Source organism: Dipodomys ordii, unplaced genomic scaffold, assembly GCF_000151885.1.
Source record: "Dipodomys ordii isolate 6190 unplaced genomic scaffold, Dord_2.0 Scaffold47, whole genome shotgun sequence".
Classification (NCBI taxonomy): domain Eukaryota; kingdom Metazoa; phylum Chordata; class Mammalia; order Rodentia; family Heteromyidae; genus Dipodomys; species Dipodomys ordii.
In genome coordinates, this window is record NW_012267263.1 from 11,705,654 (window position 1) to 11,726,614 (window position 20,961).

At 36.1% G+C, this 20,961-nt stretch overlaps 1 protein-coding gene across 1 annotated transcript in view; it reads left to right on the plus strand.

Moving 5' to 3' along the window:
- The window catches only part of LOC105988207, a 72,265-nt gene that overhangs the window by 19,284 nt on the left and 32,020 nt on the right, over positions 1–20,961 (plus strand). The window contains exons 8-11 of the mRNA XM_013019751.1: positions 476–649; positions 2,483–2,554; positions 4,682–4,785; positions 10,225–10,347. Coding sequence (XP_012875205.1) covers positions 476–649; positions 2,483–2,554; positions 4,682–4,785; positions 10,225–10,347 — 473 coding nt within the window. The remainder of the gene's footprint in view (positions 1–475; positions 650–2,482; positions 2,555–4,681; positions 4,786–10,224; positions 10,348–20,961) is intronic.

The window sequence follows — 20,961 nt, forward strand, 5'->3', positions numbered from 1 at the left end:
TTCGAACTCCAGAACTGGCACCAAAAAATGTGTAATTCTCCCATTTTGAATTTTCTTCATTTTGATGATTTATTATTTTTCTAGCACAATGATAGAAATAGAAAATTTAAGGAAAAAGTTAAAGAATTATATGTACTGATTGGTAAATGATTAAACAAAATATAAGTTTTCCAGGAGATGTAGTATCTGTCATTTATTGGCAGTGCTACCAGTACTTTTAATGTTGTAATGAAGGTGGCCTTGCCTTAGATATCACAGGTGCAAAAAAGGAGCATACAGCTGACTCACCAAAGTATTGTGTCTAGAAGACTATGAGACTATTTCTCTGAAATATATGAATCCAAGAATTCAGATAAGGCTTTAGTTAACAGTATAAATTTCAAATTATTTTTTTTCATTTTCACTTATATATAGTCTTCTACTTTGCAACATAACCGTATGTTTTTCTACTTACTTCTATGATGATATTAATTAGTAGAACCAGATAATATAGAAGATCTATTTATACCTATAAATGACATAATTGAGGAAGATTCATCAATTGACGAGCAAGGATTTATTCTTGAGTCAACTGCCATGCCAGATCAGAGACATCTTGAGCCAACTGTCCTGCCTGATCAGAAACATCTTGAGCCAACTGTCGTGCCAGGTAAGAGACATTTGTGTTATTTTTGTCTTTGAATTACTAGTATCTTAATTTTCTTGAAGTATGTCAATAATCCAGTAGACACCATAGAAAGGGGTCAGTGTAGTAATAGCATTTGTAAGAGAAAAAAGGAGTGAAGGAAGTTTGAGATTATTTTTTTCATCCAATTTAGTCTTGTTCAGGAAATTCAGTCTTGTTTGGTCTGATTCAAGAAATTGGATAATTTAAAACTGGGTCCATTTCAAGGGTGTTGAGACATTATTGTGTATTGGGCAAAAAGCAAGGAAGATGAAGCTCTTGCATTTGTAGAATTTTGGACAATAGTGGTACACTCCTGCAATTCCAGCACTCAGGAGGCTGCTATGCAGCCCAGACTGTATAGCAAGGGGGACAGTTTAGAATGCATAATACAGCCTTATCTGGTTAAAAAAAAAGGAATGAAAAGAAAGAAGAGTTTCAATTTGATCACGATTAATACATAATCAGCGAATATAAAAAAGCGAAATAAAATGATAGAAAGAGGTACAATGCTCTCTTTCATTTAACTGGAAATATTTAACACTTTTTAGCAGTAAACAATGAATTTGAATCTAATATATCATTCGGTCTTTTAAGAAACATCAAGCCTGATATAATTGATATATGTATATATATGTATAATGGATATAATCTATAGTATTACATAATAGTATAAACCCAAATTGAATTTGTGTGTATAAGCTAACATATACTAGAAATAAAATATTCAAAGAGTCAAAGTTTTTTTCCTTGACATTAACACTGAACTTCTATTTGACAGTGGTAGCAGAAAACTCAGTCCTCAGAGCTCCCCTCCCTGAATTAACCATGGTAGTACTAAATTTTGGGGAAAGAGTGAGGAACAGGCTGTAAACTCTTGATCACAGCCACACCACTTTATAGTACCAAGTGTCCAGCTACACAGTCAGCCCCTTGAGGAAATTCAGTCTTGTTCCCAGGATTCTACTAAAGCACATCAATATGCAGGTTCCTGTTCCTCTGGCTCCATCTGAACTCAGATTTGCATCTGGGAAATCTAATCCCTTCTTTCCATTTCAGCTTTACTAAACAAAAGCTAGCCTCAGCTTTTTCCTCTTATATTTCTTTAAAGAGGTTAAGTCCTATGTACCTAACTACCTACTGTGAATTTACATATGATTTTCAGTGTGAGAGGAAAATTAATCAGGACAAATATAAATTAGTGTTTCAAAAATTTATACTTAGCTGGGCATCAGTGGCCTATAATTCTAGCTACTCAGGAGGCTCAGACCTGAAGATTGTGGTTCAAAGCCAACCTGGACAGGAAATTCCATGAGACTCTGACTCCAACTAACCACTAAAAAGCTACAAGTGGACATATGGCTTAAGTGGTAGAGTGCTAGCCTTGAGCAACAAAACAAACAAAAAACCACAGGAACAGTGTCTAGACCATGACCATCACACACAAAATATTTATCCTCTAACTCAAGTTTTTTACAAAGCCTCTAGATAGGTTAAGTTCCCTCTCAGTGTAACCTCTGCTCCATGTTTGCTCAGGGGTCCATCCAGCAGGTCACCAAATCTCTCCTAAGCATTTTTATACAACAATTTTAATAATGTAGCAGGTCTTGGTTACTCAGGCAGTCTATCTGTGCAAACATGTGCAAAACTTATTGCCAGAGAATAGAAGGATTTTCTTTTCAGAGAAGAGAAAGATTGTCTTTCCAATGTGATTTTACAGGTATAGTGTGGCACATATTTCTTAAATATGTACTGTCTGAATATAGTTTTACAAGGTTGTACAACTGATCACACTTATGATTGTTTCTTATATTTAAGTCATTGCTGAAAGAGTAAAAAAGAAAAGGAAGAAAGCATCCAGAGATCAAGACACAAATATCAGTATGGAAAGTATGCTTGAACAGATTTCTGCCTTTGAGAACGCACCAAGGCATTTGAAATTTCTACCTCCTAAGCGAAGATTGATTGTACCAAACAGGAAAGAAAATCCTAAGACTCTTTTATCAGTTCCTTGCCAGTATTTGGCTCATGATAAATTGAAAATGGTAATAGTTCCCATTCTTTTATATGACTATACTGCTTATAAATCATTCAATCCATATTTAGAATAGAAATAGAACTTGTGAAATGACATTTTCATTTTAATTTGTTGAGTATGTAAGTATGGGTTATAGTTCTTACTTTATCCCACATACACTTGTGTTTTATTGTATTGTTTTATTAGTACAAAAAGGAAATGAAGGGGCTGGGAAGGTAGCTCAGTGATAGAGCGCTTGCCTTGCATGCATGAGGCCCTGGGTTCAATTCCTCAGTACCACATGAGCAAAAAGAAAAAAGATGAAAGTGTCACTGTGGCTCAAGTGGTAGAGCGCTAGCCTTGAGCCGAAGAGTTGAGGGACAGCACCCAGACCCAGGGTTCAGGCCCCATGACCGGATCCACCCCCCAAAAAAAAAGAAATGAAAATGCATCTTTTTACAGTTGTTTGAAAGGTGCCTTCGGCCACGTGGCTTTAAACCTGGATCATCAGCACAGAAGATGCCAGTAAGGAAAAGAGTGAGAGACCAAAAGAATATTGTAGGTGAGATATCCTAATTCTGTTTATATGAAGGAGAATTTTGTGGAATCAGACTCTTGTTTTATACTTCAGAACAAAACTGAGATCTAATTCTGTATTTTTAACTGTAAATACTATATTTAGAAGAGTAGTATAACTTAAAATATAAACTTCTATTTGGCATTTTTCCTGTTTTTTGCATCAAGTATGCCCACAGTGGCTCATGTTCATAATCATAACTACTCTGAAGACTGAAACCCAGAAGATTACAGTTCAATGCCTACCTGGGAAGAAAAGTTCACTAGACTCTGATAGGTGCCAGTGGCTCAAACCTGTAATCCTAGCTACTCAGGAAGCTGAAATCTGAGAATCATGGTTCAAAGCCAGCCTGGATAGAAAAGTCTGTGAGATGCTCCAGTTAACTAGTTAACTAGCAGAGAGTTATAAATGAGCTGTGGCTCAGATTGTTAGTGTCAGCTTAGGAAACTTGAGGCCTTCAGGTCAAACCCTAGTCCTCCAAACAAATAAAAAGATGAGGTAGTGGAACATGTAGGTTGCATACCTACATGCTTTTGGGAGGTGAAAATACAGAGTTATAGCAATCTAAGGCTATCCCAAGAAAAATATTATCAAGACCCCCCATCTAACAATGAAGCTGAAGTTTGCTGTTTACACTCTATTCTCTGCTACAGAGAAGCATTATTGGGAGGATTTAGTACTGAGGACAGTCCAGGCAAAAAGTGCAAGATTACATTTGAAAAATCACCAAAGAAAATGGGCTGAACTATGGCTTAAGTGATAGACTGCTTGCCTAGCAAATACAAGGGTCTGATTTAAACCTCCAGTACTATAAAAAAACTGATAAAATGTATACAATATGTAGAACATTTTTCCATTATTGTTTTTTCCCTTCCCCTTCCTCTAAGGTAGTATCCACAAACCCTCAAAAAATATCTATCTGACAGGATAATGATTCTCTTTAAAACAACTAACTTGGAAAATCAGATAGGAATAAGAACTGTGTTTATACAAAACAATTAACTCAGCATGGAGTACTAATAATGTTGATTATTCTTGTGACAATTATAAAGTAATATAGCCAACTCATGTGGTGAGCGAGTCTCCTGTTCCTGTCATGTTTCATGGAGGCATTAGAGTCTGACAGTCCACCCCAGTGAGCTTGAACTACCCAAGTTGTCCTGTGAGTAACTGTGTAAGAGTATGTAAGAGAATGTGTGAAGGGGATGGTGGAGAAAATGAGAAGTAAGGTGATCAGAGTCAGAGAAGGTTAAGGGAAGACGAATATGTGAGACTTTGAGGAGCCCAAAGAAAGTTTGAGCATCATTTGCTTGTATTCTTGGATACCAAATTGTCTACCTGAAGCCTTCTTAGCAATAACCATATCCCAATTCCAATCTGAAAATGTGTTAGTGAAATATTCTTTACTTCCTTGCTAATTCAGAGACCTTGAAGAGGAAAAACACAAATGCTGAGGAAGAGCATAAGCAGCCCAAAATTAGGAAGCATGTGACTGATGCAAATACGGGTTCATCTTCTCATATCAAGGTAAATATGAACTTTGTGGTAAGAAAACCAGAAAGAATCATAATATTTTTCAAGCACAGCTATTGTTAAGGAACATTGGGATTTTGATATATCTCCTTACATGTGCAGTGAATGCTTCATCTCTTATTCTTCTCCAGTTTTTTTTAAAAGTAGTGGTAATGGCAGGATCTCACAGGAGTTTCACCTGCAAGGTACTTTTCTCTAGGAGTTTAGTCACAAGTTAAGGTAATTTTACACTGAAATAGCATTTTTCATGGTACATTCAAGAAATTATTTCTATACTTAAATCTATGAGCAGATATTGTGTAGGATACTATTATGTTAGGATACTAGCCAATAAACCTGTATTTTATTTCTCATCATAAATTCACCCTTCTTCCCCTGTTTTAGACCTGCTAATTATCTTGCCTTGTAATCTTAAATACTATTACAACTCCTATGACAAAAGAAATTTTTAAATTTTGAAAATACTCTTCTCAAAAATAATTTTTTTTACTTGAAAGCATAACTATTTGAGAATACAGTTGGAAATCATAGGCTTTGAAATTTTACCATGATCATTTTCCTGGTGGTACAAATACAAACATGAAGTAACAATAAACATGATTTTCTGGTATATTCTATCCTTACTGTATTTTCCTGGTTGCCTAGGGAACTCAAAGTTAACTCACATTGGAACCCAGTGCCCGAGGACAGTTTCACGGTGCATAAAATAATGTGTTTTGTTCAATATTTAGTAATGCAGTAGATATGAATTGGCATGGTGTGTTGCCAGTACTATCTCTTCATTTATGTTTGGGCATTTCTTAGAAAGCACCTACTAAAATTAGGATTAGATAATCTTTAGTTTTATGATTTTTTGGAGGAAATTAAGAGGGCAGTTATCATAGTAAACACATTAACAAATGAGTCTCTCTATGTGTTTGACTGGGAAAAATGGGAAGTAGTCTATGTGTCAGGTCTTTTCAACCTTTACTCCTTCACCTCACGAATTATATTTGTCTTTCTTTCCAATTAAAAAATTGCCAATAGGAAACTCAAAATGGACATTCCTTTCTCAACATTTATGAGGTCTAGGGCTTATATCTCCATAAGAATTTGAGAAATCAGAAAAAGAAATAGTTGTGCTCAAAGATAAACAAGTAAAGTCTGATCAGCCTGCCTCCCTAGGTGTTGGTTAATGTTTTGTTCCTTGTTCCTTGGATCTGAGTACTGAAGTCCTTAAAAGATAATCAGGAACATTAGTAAAAGTTTCTTGGTAAATAATCTCAAAACACCCACTATTATGTGATATGAATCTGGTTTAAAAGAAGTTATCTTTACAATGAGCTCTGAGACTATTATTGTCCCAAATCTGAAAAACAAACAATTCTCATGACAATCTAGGACACAATGAATAGCTTGCACTTTTTATCTGAAACAGCCAAACAACTGGATTCATTTTCATGTTGTTTCCATAGGTATTTTATTTAAATATATGGTTAAGAAAATAGCACAAGCTCAACCATTTTCACAACCCACTGGGATTCCCACAATAAGGATGCTATTGTATAGTGTGAGAAATATCAAATTGACTGGCTTTCGCAAAATGTTCAGGTTATTATTCTTTTTTTTTTTGGTCCGGTTGTGGGGCCTGAACTCTGGGCCTGGGCACTCTCCCTCAGCTCTTCAGCTCAAGGAGAGTACTCTACCACTTAAGCCATAGCGTCACTTCTGGCCTTTTTTTCTGCTTATGTGGTGCTGAGGTTCGATTGAACCCAAGGCCTCATGCATGCAAGGCAAGCCCTCTACCACTGAGCCATCTTCCCAGCCCTCAGGTTATTATTCTGAGCTGCCTTTTCTCTTAGTTTAGTCATGTGTTTTGAATGAAGCTATGTTTTTGTGGATCTTTTGCAAGGAACATTTTATATTTCAGAAAAATAATCTAATATTATTTAGCAATGAACATTAGTAAGTGACTGAAATACTTTACCTGAGAACAGACCTAAAAGGGACTAAAAGTAACTTGAGGTTTGAGAGATTTGGAAAACTCAGAAAAACAGAAAACATTTTCAAATCAATATAGTTGGGGGTGTAAGAAGTGATAGAGCCTGGGCACAACAAGGAAGCCAGCACAGTTGGTAAGAATGGGGACTCAGTAGTTCTTGGGACTCTTCAAAGTGTGTTTGTAGCCCAAGTGCTTTAAAATGTCAGACAGAACATTCTGGAACTCTGTGAATCCATGTTGGATTCCATCAAATCAAAAATACTCTGAAGAAATAGCGGGGCTCCAGAGCTATGTATGAAACTAGACAAACAGTGGGCACATTTGATAAGGTTGATACAAATGCTACTAAATGTTGTGGTCAGAGCCAGCCTGGGTAAAATGACCAAATCTTCACCATTTCTCTGTTCCCAAGCCTTGGTGGCCAGGGCATTTTTGTCGGTCCTGGTGCTTGAACTCTGGGTCTGGGGGCTATTCCTGAGCTTTTTTGCGCAAAGCTACTGCTCTACCACTTGAGGCATGGTTCCACTTCTGGCTTTTGGTGGTTAATTAGAGATAAGAGTCTCATGGACTTTCCTGCTCAGGCTGGCTTCAAACTTCAATCTTCAGATCTCAGCTTCTCAAGTAGTTAATGATTACAGGCCCAGCTGGCCTGTGCTTTTTTTTTTTTATCAGATCAATCAATACCTTTCTTATGCTTTTTCTGTTGACTGGAGTTGTTTCTTATAAAGGGATTTCAACTTTGCAATTTTCCATGTTGAGTGAGGTATTTGTCAAAGTGGTTAAGGTTTAAAGACTGAAAAGAATGAACGTATTGAGATAGCTCACTGGACAGACAGGTAGTGAGTGTATTTTATTTTATTTTATTTTTTTGATAAGGAGGAACTCTTCTAATCTGAAAGTTTCATAAACTAGTTGTAACAAATCAGTACTCACCAATTACTTTTAGAACTTTTATATGGCTATGATTTACAATGCAGTCTTTTCATACGTTTATATTTACTCTTGTCAGCTGAGTTATATTAACCAAGACTAGGAGAGTCCTGCCTGAAAGTGGTCCTTGCTGAGTTTACTTTTTGGAGTACAATAAGGCACATGCTGTGAGATGCATTACCAATAAAGAGGGCAGAATGTCCTGTTTGGGTCCTCTCATTAGTACGGATAGTATAGATACAAATGAGTATAAATTGATGTATTAGTTTTGTCCTCCCCATTATGAGAGTATAAGTCCTTTACTTGGCAGAATTTGGCGTTATAGTGGTGCTTCATGCAGCAGCTGATACTGAGTTTTGCAAATAGTATGAATTGATTTACTTTTGTCAATCATTCAGCAGGAGTCATGGCCCCATAAACCAAACAATGAGGCAGAGAGATCTAATCACAGAGCACATAAGATGTTAAATACATTACGGGTAAGATGCTTAAGTTTTAAATGTTTTCATATGTGACTGAGGTATGACTAACATACAATAAACTGTACATGTTTAAATACAGAATAATAGATTAGGTAAATTCTGACTTATGTATATACCTGTGGAACTATTAGTGCAGTCAATCTCAAGTTTCCTTTGTCCCTTGCCTGTCCTTCCCATGATGCAACGCCACTTATCCTCAAGCACCCATTGATTCTGCTTTCACTCTCTATCATCCTTATCACTTCCCAGAAGGTTACAAATTCCTTCTGCTTTCTGCAACTCTCTCCACAGTGCTCCTCTTGAATCCATTCATATTTGTTCCTTAAGATGACAGATTTTACCCAAATGTCTCATGGATCGTTCATTATCTGTTTTTATTTAAGTGTGAGACAACAACACACTGATCTGGAAGTTCTATACACATGGGTAGGGCAATCACAGCAGTCATTAAACCTACTGCCTAGGAAATAGAAGCATGATGGCAATGGTTTGGAATGTACCAGGAAGCAAGGTAGAGGTTGGTTCTGTCGTTGAGCAGGTGTGGGATGTGCTTTAATCCCTGCTTGTGGTCTGATCCCTCTCATTCCCCATAGACAGTGTTGGTGTTTCAAGGCCAGAACCTCAGTGGCATCTCCAGATAGAAGCCATTTCACCTCCTGTTGTGTGCCTAGTGGTCTCTGGTTCTGTGAGACTGTGGAGTGGACAGAGGGTCTACCTCCTCCCAAGTGCACTCTCATGGAACTCTGTTTTCAGTGTCCCCCCTCATCTTACCCCGGACACTAGTGCCTCAGTGTCCTGACTTTTCCCAAGGGTCTACAGCACAAATTAGCTTGCTTTTCCTCCTTTCCTCCCTGTTGATAAATAGGTTTCAACTTCCTCTACTCTAAGTCACTTCTGTCTTTCTTCCTTTCCTTTCTTTTTTAGGCCCTCATCCCTTTAATCAACTTTTTATTCTTTTACCTTCAATACAGATTTGTGAAGGGAACAGAAATAAGCACATAGGTAAATCTTCCAAAATAATCTACCAAGAGTTGTTCCAAGAATATTTTAAACTAACAGGTCTGCCCCTAAAGGAAAAAGCCACCCCAAACCTCATTTATCTCTCAAGAGAATAAAATAAATGAAGGTTGGCTATGTTACCTCTAAAGGCTGATGCTCCTAGGCCAGATCTTTGGTTAAAATAAAGCACAGTGGAATATTTCACTTATTAATTGGTTAGGTGTTACATTCTGTTAAAAACTTGCAATGATATTTATAAAAGTTTTTTTTTGATAAGCATATGGATACTAGCCTGTATATATTACCATAGTTCTAACTAAAAAGCAGAAATGTAAGAATCATATTCCAACTCTCAGACTTCATTAAGGGAATTATTTTCATCTATTATTAAATACTTTATTACATCTGAATGTAATTCCCAGTAGGTATGCAAATGCTCTATGATTATTATAATCATTATAATGCTCTATAATCATTATAAAAAAATGGAGAGATATAGTCACAATCCTCTACCACTGAAGTTTAAGTGGACTTCTACATTTACTCTTAGAGTTATTTTGTAGTCATGGCCACTCCTAGGTTGCTTTAAGGCTAAGAAACCCCATAGGTTGATCATTTTCAAGTATTTGAAGCCCTCCCCCACCCCCAAATACAGAGGATACTTTTTTGGCTCTAATTCTCTCTCAGGTTCACTCTCAAGGAATTCTGGTTTCACACTACTCATGTCACTTGAATGCTTCAGTTTCCTGACTTTTGTATGTTCCATAGAAGCATTTTTTTAAAAAGCCCTAGCATTTGAATAACACACTTTAAATTTATATACCATTTTTGAATTTCTCTGCATTTTCTCAATGAACCACATTTATCCTGTGACCAATGGCCGTTTTATAACTTTGTTAGTCATTTGTGTATTTGTGTGCATCATATAGTAAGTCACTTTTTATAAATGCCAATACATTGTTTGCTATGCATCCAGAACCTACTTTCCTTCTAATGACTTTACTTCCCTTTCATTTCTTCTTTTTCCAATTATTTTCCCAGAAATCCAATAAGATGGGAAAGGAGTCCTTTAGTCTGATGGAGCTCTGCAAGAACAGTAGCCGAAAACAAGCAGCTGCTGCATTTTATAGCTTTCTTGAACTAAAAAAAGAGCAGGCGATTGAGGTGAGCCAGAGTGCTCCCTATGAGGATATTGTAGCTACAGTGGGACCGAGGTTCCATGATCTGTGAAGGAAATCTAGAACCTACAGGCTGTGTCACCACTGGCTTTTCTGTGTGGGTTGTTCAATGTAATGCAGAAGCCATGTGGAAGCAGCTGAAGGTCTGATTCATTTCATAGACAAGGTGACCTCCTATTCCCTCTCTGTAAAGTTAGAGTAATACCCAGAACTGCAAACCTATATATTTACAGAATTGTTTCTTAGATGACTTAATGTATATTACTTTTACCATTTTGTTCATTTAAATGTTATATTTAAGATTCATTTAAGATATATTTCTAAAATATTATATGTTCAAGGATATAGTATGTCTGTTTTACATTAGATTCTCAATGCTACTGCTGTAAACATTAGTGGATAAATTTTTGTCCACATGTTGATATTTTTCTTGTGTTTATACTTAGTCGTCGAATTGCAAGGTGACATAATAAATTTATTTTTAGCTTCTTGATGAATTGTCATGCTATTTTCTAAAAAGCTACACTCTTTCATATTTCCACCAGTAGTGTGTTAGAGCTCCAGCCTCTCTAAATCCTTTCACAAATTTGTTATTGTCCTTGTTTTTGTTTTTTAAACTAGAGTTATCCTAGTGTGAAGTAATATCCATTTCTTCATGATAAGGAGATGAACATATTTTCATATGGATTTTATAATATTTTGATAAAGGTATCTGTATCCTTTCTATTTACTGAACTTTTTCCAGTTTTGTATAAGAGTCATGCTGACCTTATAAAGTAACATGAGAAATGCTTCCTATTCTATTATTCAAGAAAATATTAGATTTACATAATTTTTTCTTTCAAAAATTAGTAAAAAAATGCCAGGTGGCAGTGGCTCACACCTGGATGCTGAGATCTGAGGATTGTGGTTCAAAACCAGCTCAGGGAAGGAAAATCTGTGAGATTCTTATCTCCATTAAACTATCTCAAAAGCTGCAAGTGAGAAGTATAGTTCAAGTGGTAGAGCCCTAGCGTTGAGCAAAAAGAAGCTCTGGGATAGTGCCTAGGCCCTGAGTTCAAGCCCCAGGATCAACACAAAAAAATGGATCAAATTCACATTACACAATCATTTGGATCTGGAGATTAATTGAAACTAGTTATTAAAAATTTTAAATTACTATAAAACTATCAATTTTCTATTTTATTTTGGGTAACTGTATTAGATTTTTTTTTTTTGGTCCGGTCGTGGGGCCTGAACTCTGGGCCTGGGCGCTGTCCCTCAGCTCTTCAGCTCCACAGTGCTATTTCCAGCTTTTTTCTTATTTGGTGCTGAGGAATTGAACCCAGGGCCTCATGCATGCAAGGCAAGCGCTCTACCACTAAGCCACCTTCCCAGCCCCTGTATTAGATTCTTATTTCAATGAATATATCTGCTTCATCTACATTGTTGTATTTTTATGTGTAGACTTGTTTCAAGTATTTTCCTGCTACCATTTTTATGTCTGTGAAGTGTATAGTAATAACTCTTCTCACTCTAGGTATTAGTTTTTATCTTTTCTCTCTTTTCTTATTGTGAAAATACAGTACAGAGGGGTTACAATTACATGGGCAAGGTAATGAGTACATTTTTTTATCAAGCTTGTTGCCTCCTCCTTTGTTTCCCATCCCTTCCCATCTTCCCCTCCCCAGCTCCCCCCACCCCCCAACCCCTCCTGCACCCAAAGTTGTAAAGTTCGTTTTTCTACATAAGATCTTGTACATCTCATTGTTGCAAGGGGTCTACCTGTATCCCTATTTAAACAACTTGTTTTTCCCCTTCCCCTCCACAAATTGTACCAACATCAAATACAGTGGAAACAGGGGGTATATCGTGGGGAGGGGAAATACAAATCAGCAAAGAAATCATCTTATAAATATGTAAGAAACATCTTTTCTCTTCTTTTTCTTGCTTCAAGTGATAGAAATGTTATTGTTTTTTTCCAAAGGAACATTTTATTTCATGGATATTCTCGTTTTTTCTTATTTTCAATTTCATCAATTTCCTCTCCTATATTTATTACTTTGCTCCTTTGACTTTATGATTATTTTTTCTTATCTCTCTGGATTTATTAAGGTGGATACTTAGACAATTGGTGATATGCTTCATTTCTAAGACACTTTTTTAAATTAAATATACATTGTTATTGTAAAGATACTGTACAGAGGGGTTAAAGTTACATGAGTAAGTAATGAGTACATTTCCTATCAAGCATTATTACCCTCTCCTTTGTTTTTCCCCTACCATCCCTTTCCTCCCCACCTCCCCAACACTTCCCTCCCCTCTCCCCCACAGAGTTGTAAAGTTCATTTTCAACATAGTGCCTTGTACTTCTCATTGCTACAATGGGTCAACCTCTATCCTTATTTCTGCATTTTGTTATTTCTCTTTCCTCCACAATTAGAAAAATGTATATAGAAGATTCAGGGCACTGGAATCAAATACAGTGAAAACAGAGGTTATACCATGGGGGAAGACAATACAATAGAAACAAAAAAATCACATAGTACATTAAAAACAACAGCAAGAAAGATAAAACCTCTTGTGTCCCTATCTTGGGGTTAATTTCCCTTAGCATCATCTTATATGGCCATATGTACATAGCTTTTGACTTTTTCTGTTTGTCCTAAACATATACTAGTTATTGCAAATAAGGGAAACCATGGGACCTATGTTTCTTTGGGCCTGGCTTACTTCACTTAATATAATCTTTTCCAAGTCTTTCCATTTCCTAACAAATGGGGCAGTGTCATTCTTTCTAACAGAGGCGTAGAATTCCATTCTCTCTCTCTCTCTCTCTCTCCCACATTTTCTTTCCTTTTTAATATGTTTTATTATAAAAATACGGTGCAGAGGGGTTACAGTTATAAGAGTAAGATAATTAGTACATTTCCTATCAACCATTGTTACCCCCTCCTTTTTTCCCCTACCTTCCCTTCTTTCCCCATCTCCCCAACTCCTCCCTCCACCCCAGAGTTGTAAAGTTTGTTTTCAGCATAGTGTCTTGTACATCTCATTGTTACAATGGGTCAACCTGTATCCTTATTTCAGCATTTTGTTATTTCCCTTCCCCTCCCCAAATTAGAAAAATGTATATACAAGATGCAGGGCACTGACATAAAATACAGTGAAAACAGGGGTTATACAGTGGGGGAAGAACATATCAGAGAAACAAAAAAGTCATACAGTACATTTAAAATAGTTAAAAACAATAGCAAGAAAGAAAAAAACATTGTGTCCCTATCTTGGGGTTCATTTCACTTAACATCATCTTACATGGTCATATGTACATAGCTTTTGAGCTTTTCTGCTTGTCCTAGACTTATACCAGTTATTGCAAATAAGGGAAACCATGTTTCTTTGGGCCTGACTTACTTTACTTCATATAATTTTTCCAAGTCTTTCCATTTCTTAATAAATGGGACAATGTCATTCTTTCTTATGGAGGCATAGAATTCCATTGTATAAATATACCACATTTTCTTGATCCATTCATCTACTGAGGGGCATCTGGGTTGTTTCTATATCTTAGCTATGGTAAATAATGCTGCAATAAACATAGTTGTGCAGGTAGCTTTAGTGTGGTCTTGCTTGTGCATGTTGGAGTAAATGCCCAAAAGTGAGATTGCTGGGTCATAGGGGAGCTCTATGTGAAGTCTTTTGAGGAACCTCCATACTGCTTTCCAATGTGGTTGAACAAGTTTACACTCCCACCAACAATGCAGTAGGGTTCCCTTTTGGCTACATCCCCTCCAACATCTGTTGTTATTAGATTTCTGGATTATAGCCATTCTAGCTGGGGTGAGGTGGAATCTCAATGTTGTTTTGATTTGCATTTCTTTTATGGCTAGAGAAGTTGAGCATTTCTTCATGTGTAAGACATTTTTATAAGCTGTATAATTTGTTCATTTAAGAATGTTTTCTAATTTTCCTTAAATCTTACTATTTGACCTGGAAATACTTAGAAGTACATTGTTCCAAGGGTGATTTTCCTGCTATCTTTCAGTAATGTATTTCCTGGGTCATTCCTTTGTACTCAGAGAACATACTTTAAATCATTTGGATTGTTAACTTTAAGGCTTACTTTATGAGCTAGTACAAAATCTGTTTTTGTGAATGATCCATGGATATTTAAAAAGAATATATTTTAATTGTTAGAATGTAAAAGTATAAATTTAACATTGCTACTTAAAATGTTGCAAAGTTCTTCCAAACTTTCTTCATTTTATGTCTACTGGTTATGAGAAAGGAGTGCTTGCTTCTCCCCATATTTTGGATCGTTTATTTCTCCTTTGATCTCAGTAAGGTTTTCTTTGTGTATTTTCATGCAAATTTATTTACAATTATTTTATCTTCTTATGAAGTGAACCTTTATTATAGCACTATAATTTTATTTATTTCTGATAGTCTTTTTTTGCTCTGAAGTCTATATTTTTAATGTTAGTATAGCCATTCCATATTTCCTTTGTTTAGTGTTTGCATGGCATATATGTATTTCAATTTTTAGTATAGTATAAAGTATATTTAATGTGGCTTTTTGTAGCTCACATCAAGCAATTTTATTTTTATTTTTTGGAAAAGTTTACCCATTTGCCTTTTTACTCATTTAAAAAAATTATTTTAATTTCATTATCAAGGTGATGTATACAGGGGTTACAGTTACATAAGTAAGGTAGTGAGTGCATTTCTTGTTGAACTTGTTAACCCTCCCTCATTTTTTCCTATTTTCCCTTCCCTCTCATCCCCCCACCCAATTTATACAGATCATTTCCAAAGTAGACATGGACACAAGAGGTTTTTCATTGCTGTTGTTGTTTTTAATCTACTATGTGATTTTCTTTTTCTTTTGTGTTCCCCCCCCCCCCCCATGGTTTGGTCCCCTCTTGTCACTGCATTAGATTTTGGTGCCCTGGGTATTTTTTTCTTTTCTTAATTAAACTTTATTTTATTAAATAGGATTTCAGCATTATTCTTGATTTTAAAGAATTCTTTGCACTTAGATTGACTCTTACTCATCTGATCACTTTGTCATAAGTAAATGTAAACTCTTGAATTTTGTAATTGATATTAACAAAACATCGATTTAGCAATTTAAAAGTGGGATAAGCAGTAATACTCACTGGATCCTATGTTGAAAATGTACCATATAATTTGTGGGTAGAGACAGGAAGGAAAAACTGGGAAAGACAAAAGGAAAGGGTGACATTAGCCAAAAGAAATGTACTCATTACCTCACATATAACTGTAACCTCTCTGTACATTACCTTTATAATAACAATAAAAACAAAAAAGCAGGATAACTTTTTAACTATTGTTTGAAAAATAATTATAGTTGGAACATATTTTGAAAACCAATGATATAATTATTGTAGCAATATAATAAGTTTTTCAGCCTGGCTAGGTTGTATATAACTAACTGTATACAGGGTAACATTTTTCACTGCTTTCAACATTTGGATGGAATTATAACAATTCCATTCAAGAATTAATTCCATTCAACTTCCATTTAAGATGGTTCTAATTATAGAAGCAAACCTTTTATCCAAATTAAATCGTGTAACATATTCTAAAACCATTCCATCTGAGTATCTCTTCACTTTCAGAGTATTTACCTTGCATGGTTCTCTCTGCATGGACAATGAAAAAAGAGGAATCAGAGAGAAAGAGAGAGAAAATGAGAGAGTGAGAGTATGAGAGTAAGAGAGAGAGAGAGAAAGAGAAAGGAGAGACACCTGAATGATCATCTGAATGCTGTCTATTGAAGGAAAAGTCCAACCCTCCTCACTCAGCTCTCAACACCCTTCCTTCACAAATACACATTTGTCCTCACACATTTATGCCAGTCCTCAAGCAAATTTATTTTTATACATTCTAAATGATCTCTTTTGATTTACTTACATGACTTTCTTTTAATGTGATGTTCACTCATTTTAATTTAGATCTGCCATTGTGTTTTCCGCATTTATGCACTCTATTTAAAAATCATTTTTCAAATTATCTTTTAAGTAGTTGTACAAAGGAATTGTCATTTAATAAAGCAGTTTATGAATACAATATATCTTGATCAACGTTACCCCTTTCAATGTTCTCACCCATTCTTCCCCCACCCACCCGTTCCCTCTCGTCTTAATTTTGTAGGATATACATTGGATTCTTGTCTGCATTTTCTCTCTCTTCTCTTCATTTGTCTACCCCTTTCCCCTTAACTCCATTCCACCCTTTTCAAGTGCCTGCTTCCTGGTGTTTCATTTTACTGGTCTTTGATTTTGGATTTCTGAGGAATTACACTATTTGAGATTTATCTTGAAACTACCATATATCATATATCTGTTAAAACATTTGTGTGCATTTGCATTCCACCAATGGATTTACTTATGAATTTGTAAGATAAACTTAGCTTCCACATAAAAGGGAAAACATGTATCATTTGTCTCTCTAGGCCTGACTTACTTCACTTAACATATTTTTTCCAAATCTATCCATTTCTTTAAAAAGAGTACAATATCATTCTTTCTAATGGGTGAGTAAAAATATATATACACACATAAACATATATCACATACATGTATACCTCTCTCTCTCTCTTTCTCTCTCTCTCTCTCTCTCACACACACATCTTATTTCCTTGAGCCATTCGTCCATTTGGGCTGATTCCATATCTTGGCTATGGTGAGTAGTGCCGTAATAAACATGGTTGTGTTGGTGGCTTTAGTGTGGCCTGGCTTGTGGTCATTTGGATAAATGCTCAAGAGAGAGATTTCTGGGTCATAGGGAAGTTCTATGTTTAGTCGTTTGAGAAACCTCCATACTTCTTTCCAGAGTGGTTGAAAAAAGTTTACATTCTCACCAACAGAATAATAGAGTTTCCTTTATGCTCACATCTCTGCATACATTTGCTATTGTTTCTTTTTTTGGGGGGGGGGGTCCGGTCATGGGGCCTGAACTCTAGGCCTGGGCGCTGTCCCTCAGCTCTTCAGCTCAAGGCTAGTGCTCTACCACTTGAGCCACAGCGCCACTTCTGGCTTTTTTCTTTTTTCTTTATGTGGTGCTGAGGAATCGAACCCAGGGCCTCAGGCATGCAAGGCAAGCGCTCTACCACTGAGCCACCTTCCCAGCCCCTACATTTGCTATTGTTAGTTTTCTTGATAATGACCATTCTAACTGGGGTGGGGTGGAATCTCAATGTTGTTTTGATTTGCATTTCCTTTAAGGCCAGAGTTGTTGAGCAGTTCTTCATATGGCTATTGGCTATTTTTCCTTTTTATGCTGAGAAGACTCTCTAGCTTATTAGCCCATTTGCAAAGTACAAGTTAGTCTTAATGCTCTTACTTAGAATCACAGTTTTTCCTAGTCGTTTAAATAAGGATACAGGTGGACCTGTTGCAACAATGAGAAGTACAAGTTGTCATGTCAAAAACGAACTTTAGAACTTGGGGGGGGGAGGATTGGGTGGGGAGGAGAGGATGGGAAGGGATGGGAAAGGTAAACAAAGGAGGAGGCTACAATGCTTGATAAGAAATGTACTCACTATCTTGCCCATGTAATTGTAACCCGTCTGTACAGTATTTTCACAATAAAAAAATAAAGCTATAATGAAAAAAAAAGAATCACAGTTTTCCCACTTCCACTGTATAAAAATCTTACATAATATAGATTCTTTTATTATTCCTGATTTATACTGTAATTGTCTTATGTATTTCATCTATATAAAAATTTAAATCCCAGAAGAAAATGAAATAGTTGATACTTTCCACAATTTCAACTGCTAAAACATATTTTAAAGAATTCAAGTGAAGCATAGTCAATAATCGATTAAATTTACTGAGATATTTACTGGTTTTGTTACCCTTCTTTCTTGTTGATGTTCCAAGTTTCATTTTGGCAAAATGTCCCTTTTGTTTGAAGAAGATTCTTCAGCAGTTCTTTTAAAGCAGTTGTGCTGGCAAAAATTTCTCTCCATATTCCTTTTGCCACTTCTGGGGCTTGAATTCAGGGCTTGGGCACTGTCTCTGAGAGTCTTCTTCTCAAGGTTAGTGCTCTACCACTTGAGACACAGCATCACTTCCAGTCTTTTCTGTGTAGTTTATTGGAGATGAGAGTCTCATGGACTTTCCTGTCTGAGCTGGCTTTGAACTGCAATCCTCAAATCTCAGTCTCCGGAGTAGCTAAGATTACAAGTAGTGAGCCACTGATGCCCAGCTTCTCCATTTTCTTTTACTTGAAAATGTTTACGTTTTACTTTCATTCCTGAAAGGTATCTTTACTCTATTTAGAATCTTGTTGACAGCTCTTTTGGGAAATTGTTGAGTGTGTTCTATTTCCTTCTGCTCTCTAAGGTTTCTGATGAGAAATCCACGATTAACTTCCCAATCCATTGTTTCCAAATGCTCAGCAGAATTGATTTTTGGGAACATCATTCCTGATGGAAATGGGGTGAAGGAGTTGCCTTGCCTGGGTAACATTTCAGGAGGGATTTCTGCAACATGTAGTCTTCTAACCTGCCAAGTGAAACAAAATGGGTGAAAGACCAAAAAATTGTTATATGACATTAACATTTTTCTTCTGCTAAATAGTGATTATATGACTTCCTTTGGTATGGCAGTAAATATAAACAGGATGCATACAATTAAGGTGGGCAATATGATACATGAAACATTTCAACAGTTAACTTGATAATATAGCATTAGTTTTTTTTTCTACAATAGCCCATTACATTTTTTTTTTTTTTGTTTTTTTGGTCCGGTTGTAGGGCCTGAACTCTGGGCCTGGGCGCTGTCCCTCAGCTCTTCAGCTCAAGGCTAGCGCTCTACCACTTGAGCCACAGCGCCACTTCCGGCTTTTTTCTTTTTGCTTATGTGGTGCTGAGGAATGGAACCCAGGGCCTCATGCATGCAAGGCAAGTGCTCTGCCACTAAGCCAACTTCCCAGCCCCAGCCCATTACATTTTATAAGGCCTTTTCAACTATAATTTCCTACATCAGTTGAACTGCCTTGCTTTTCCACAAGGCATAATATGCTGACAGCTATCTGATAGGAAAACTTTCCATTAATTAGATAAGAGAAAAAAATATAGCCAGGTGCTAGTGGCTCATGCCTACTATACTAGATACTCAGAAGGCTGAGCACTGGGATCACATTTGAAGCCAGCCTAGGCAGGAAAGTCTGTGAGACTCATCTTCAGTTAACCACCAAAAAGCCAGAAGTGGAGCTGTAGCTAAAGTGGTAGAGAGTTATCCTAGAGAAAAAGAAAGAAAGAAGGAAAGAAAGAAAAATAAAAGAAAGAAAAGAAGGAAGAAATAAATTCAGGGACAGTGTTTATGGCCTTAGTTCAAGCTCCAGGACTGGCACAAAAAAAAGAAAAAAATACACAGACATTTCTTTTTTAATATATATTTTTTATTTGAAAGATACTGTTCAGAGGGATTACAGTTGCATGAGTAAGGTAATGAGCACATTTCCTATCAAGCATTGTTACCCTTCCTTTGTTTTTTTCTCTACCATCCCTTCCTTCCCCACCTTCCCAACTCTTCCCTCCACCCCCCAAGTTGTAAAGTTCATTTTCAACATAGTGTCTTGTACATCTCATCGTTACAGCGGGTCAACCTGTATCCTTGATTTAACATTTTGTTATTTCCCTTCCCCTCCAAAAATTAGAAAAATGTATATACAAGATGCAGGGCACCAGAATCAAATACAGTGACAACAGCGGTTATACATGGGGGAAGAACATACAAAAGAAACAAAAAAATCACATAGTACATTATAATTACATTAAAAACAACAGCAAGAAAGCTAAAACCTCTTGTGTCCCTATCTTGGTGTTCATTTCACTTAGCATCATCTTATACGGTCATATGTACACAGCTTTTGAGCTTTTCTGCGTGTCCTAGGCATATACTAATCATTGCAAATAAGGGAAACTATGGGAACTATGTTTCTTTGGGCCTGGCTTACTTCACTTGATATATTTTTTCCAAGTCATAGACACTTCTTGTCAAATGAAACCTTGTAGATTTACTGTCAGAGCTACAGAAAAAGATTTGTGTTTGATAAGTAGCAGGAATATCAAAATAGTGATTTCTTCATATGCTTTGTAAATATTAGCTACTTCCCACCAGAACAATGCTATAGAATCATGTACAAATTCTCTTGGAAAATTCAGTCTGGGTGATTGTAAAAAGGGAAATGTTTTGAGGATAGAATCAATAGTATTGGGAGAACAAAATGACAGGTCAGGATGTGTTTGAATATTATACAAATACATTATATAGATTAAATTATGTTACTGAAACCCACTAAAATAGTTTAAAATGTGGGCAGGAGGGAAGGGGGAAAAGAAAGTAGTGAATTTCATATAAGTATATCATATGCATATATGTAAATATCATAATGAAACATTTGTATAATTAATTGAAGATATGTATTCAAATGTTTTTTTCTTTCAGGTGATTGTTTCTAACACATTTATAAGATGGTTTCTTTGTTGCTTTGTATGTCCCTCCCCCACAGTATAACCCCTGTTTTCACTGTATTTGAGGTTGGTATAATTTGTGGAGGGGAAGGGAAAAAACAAATCGTTTAA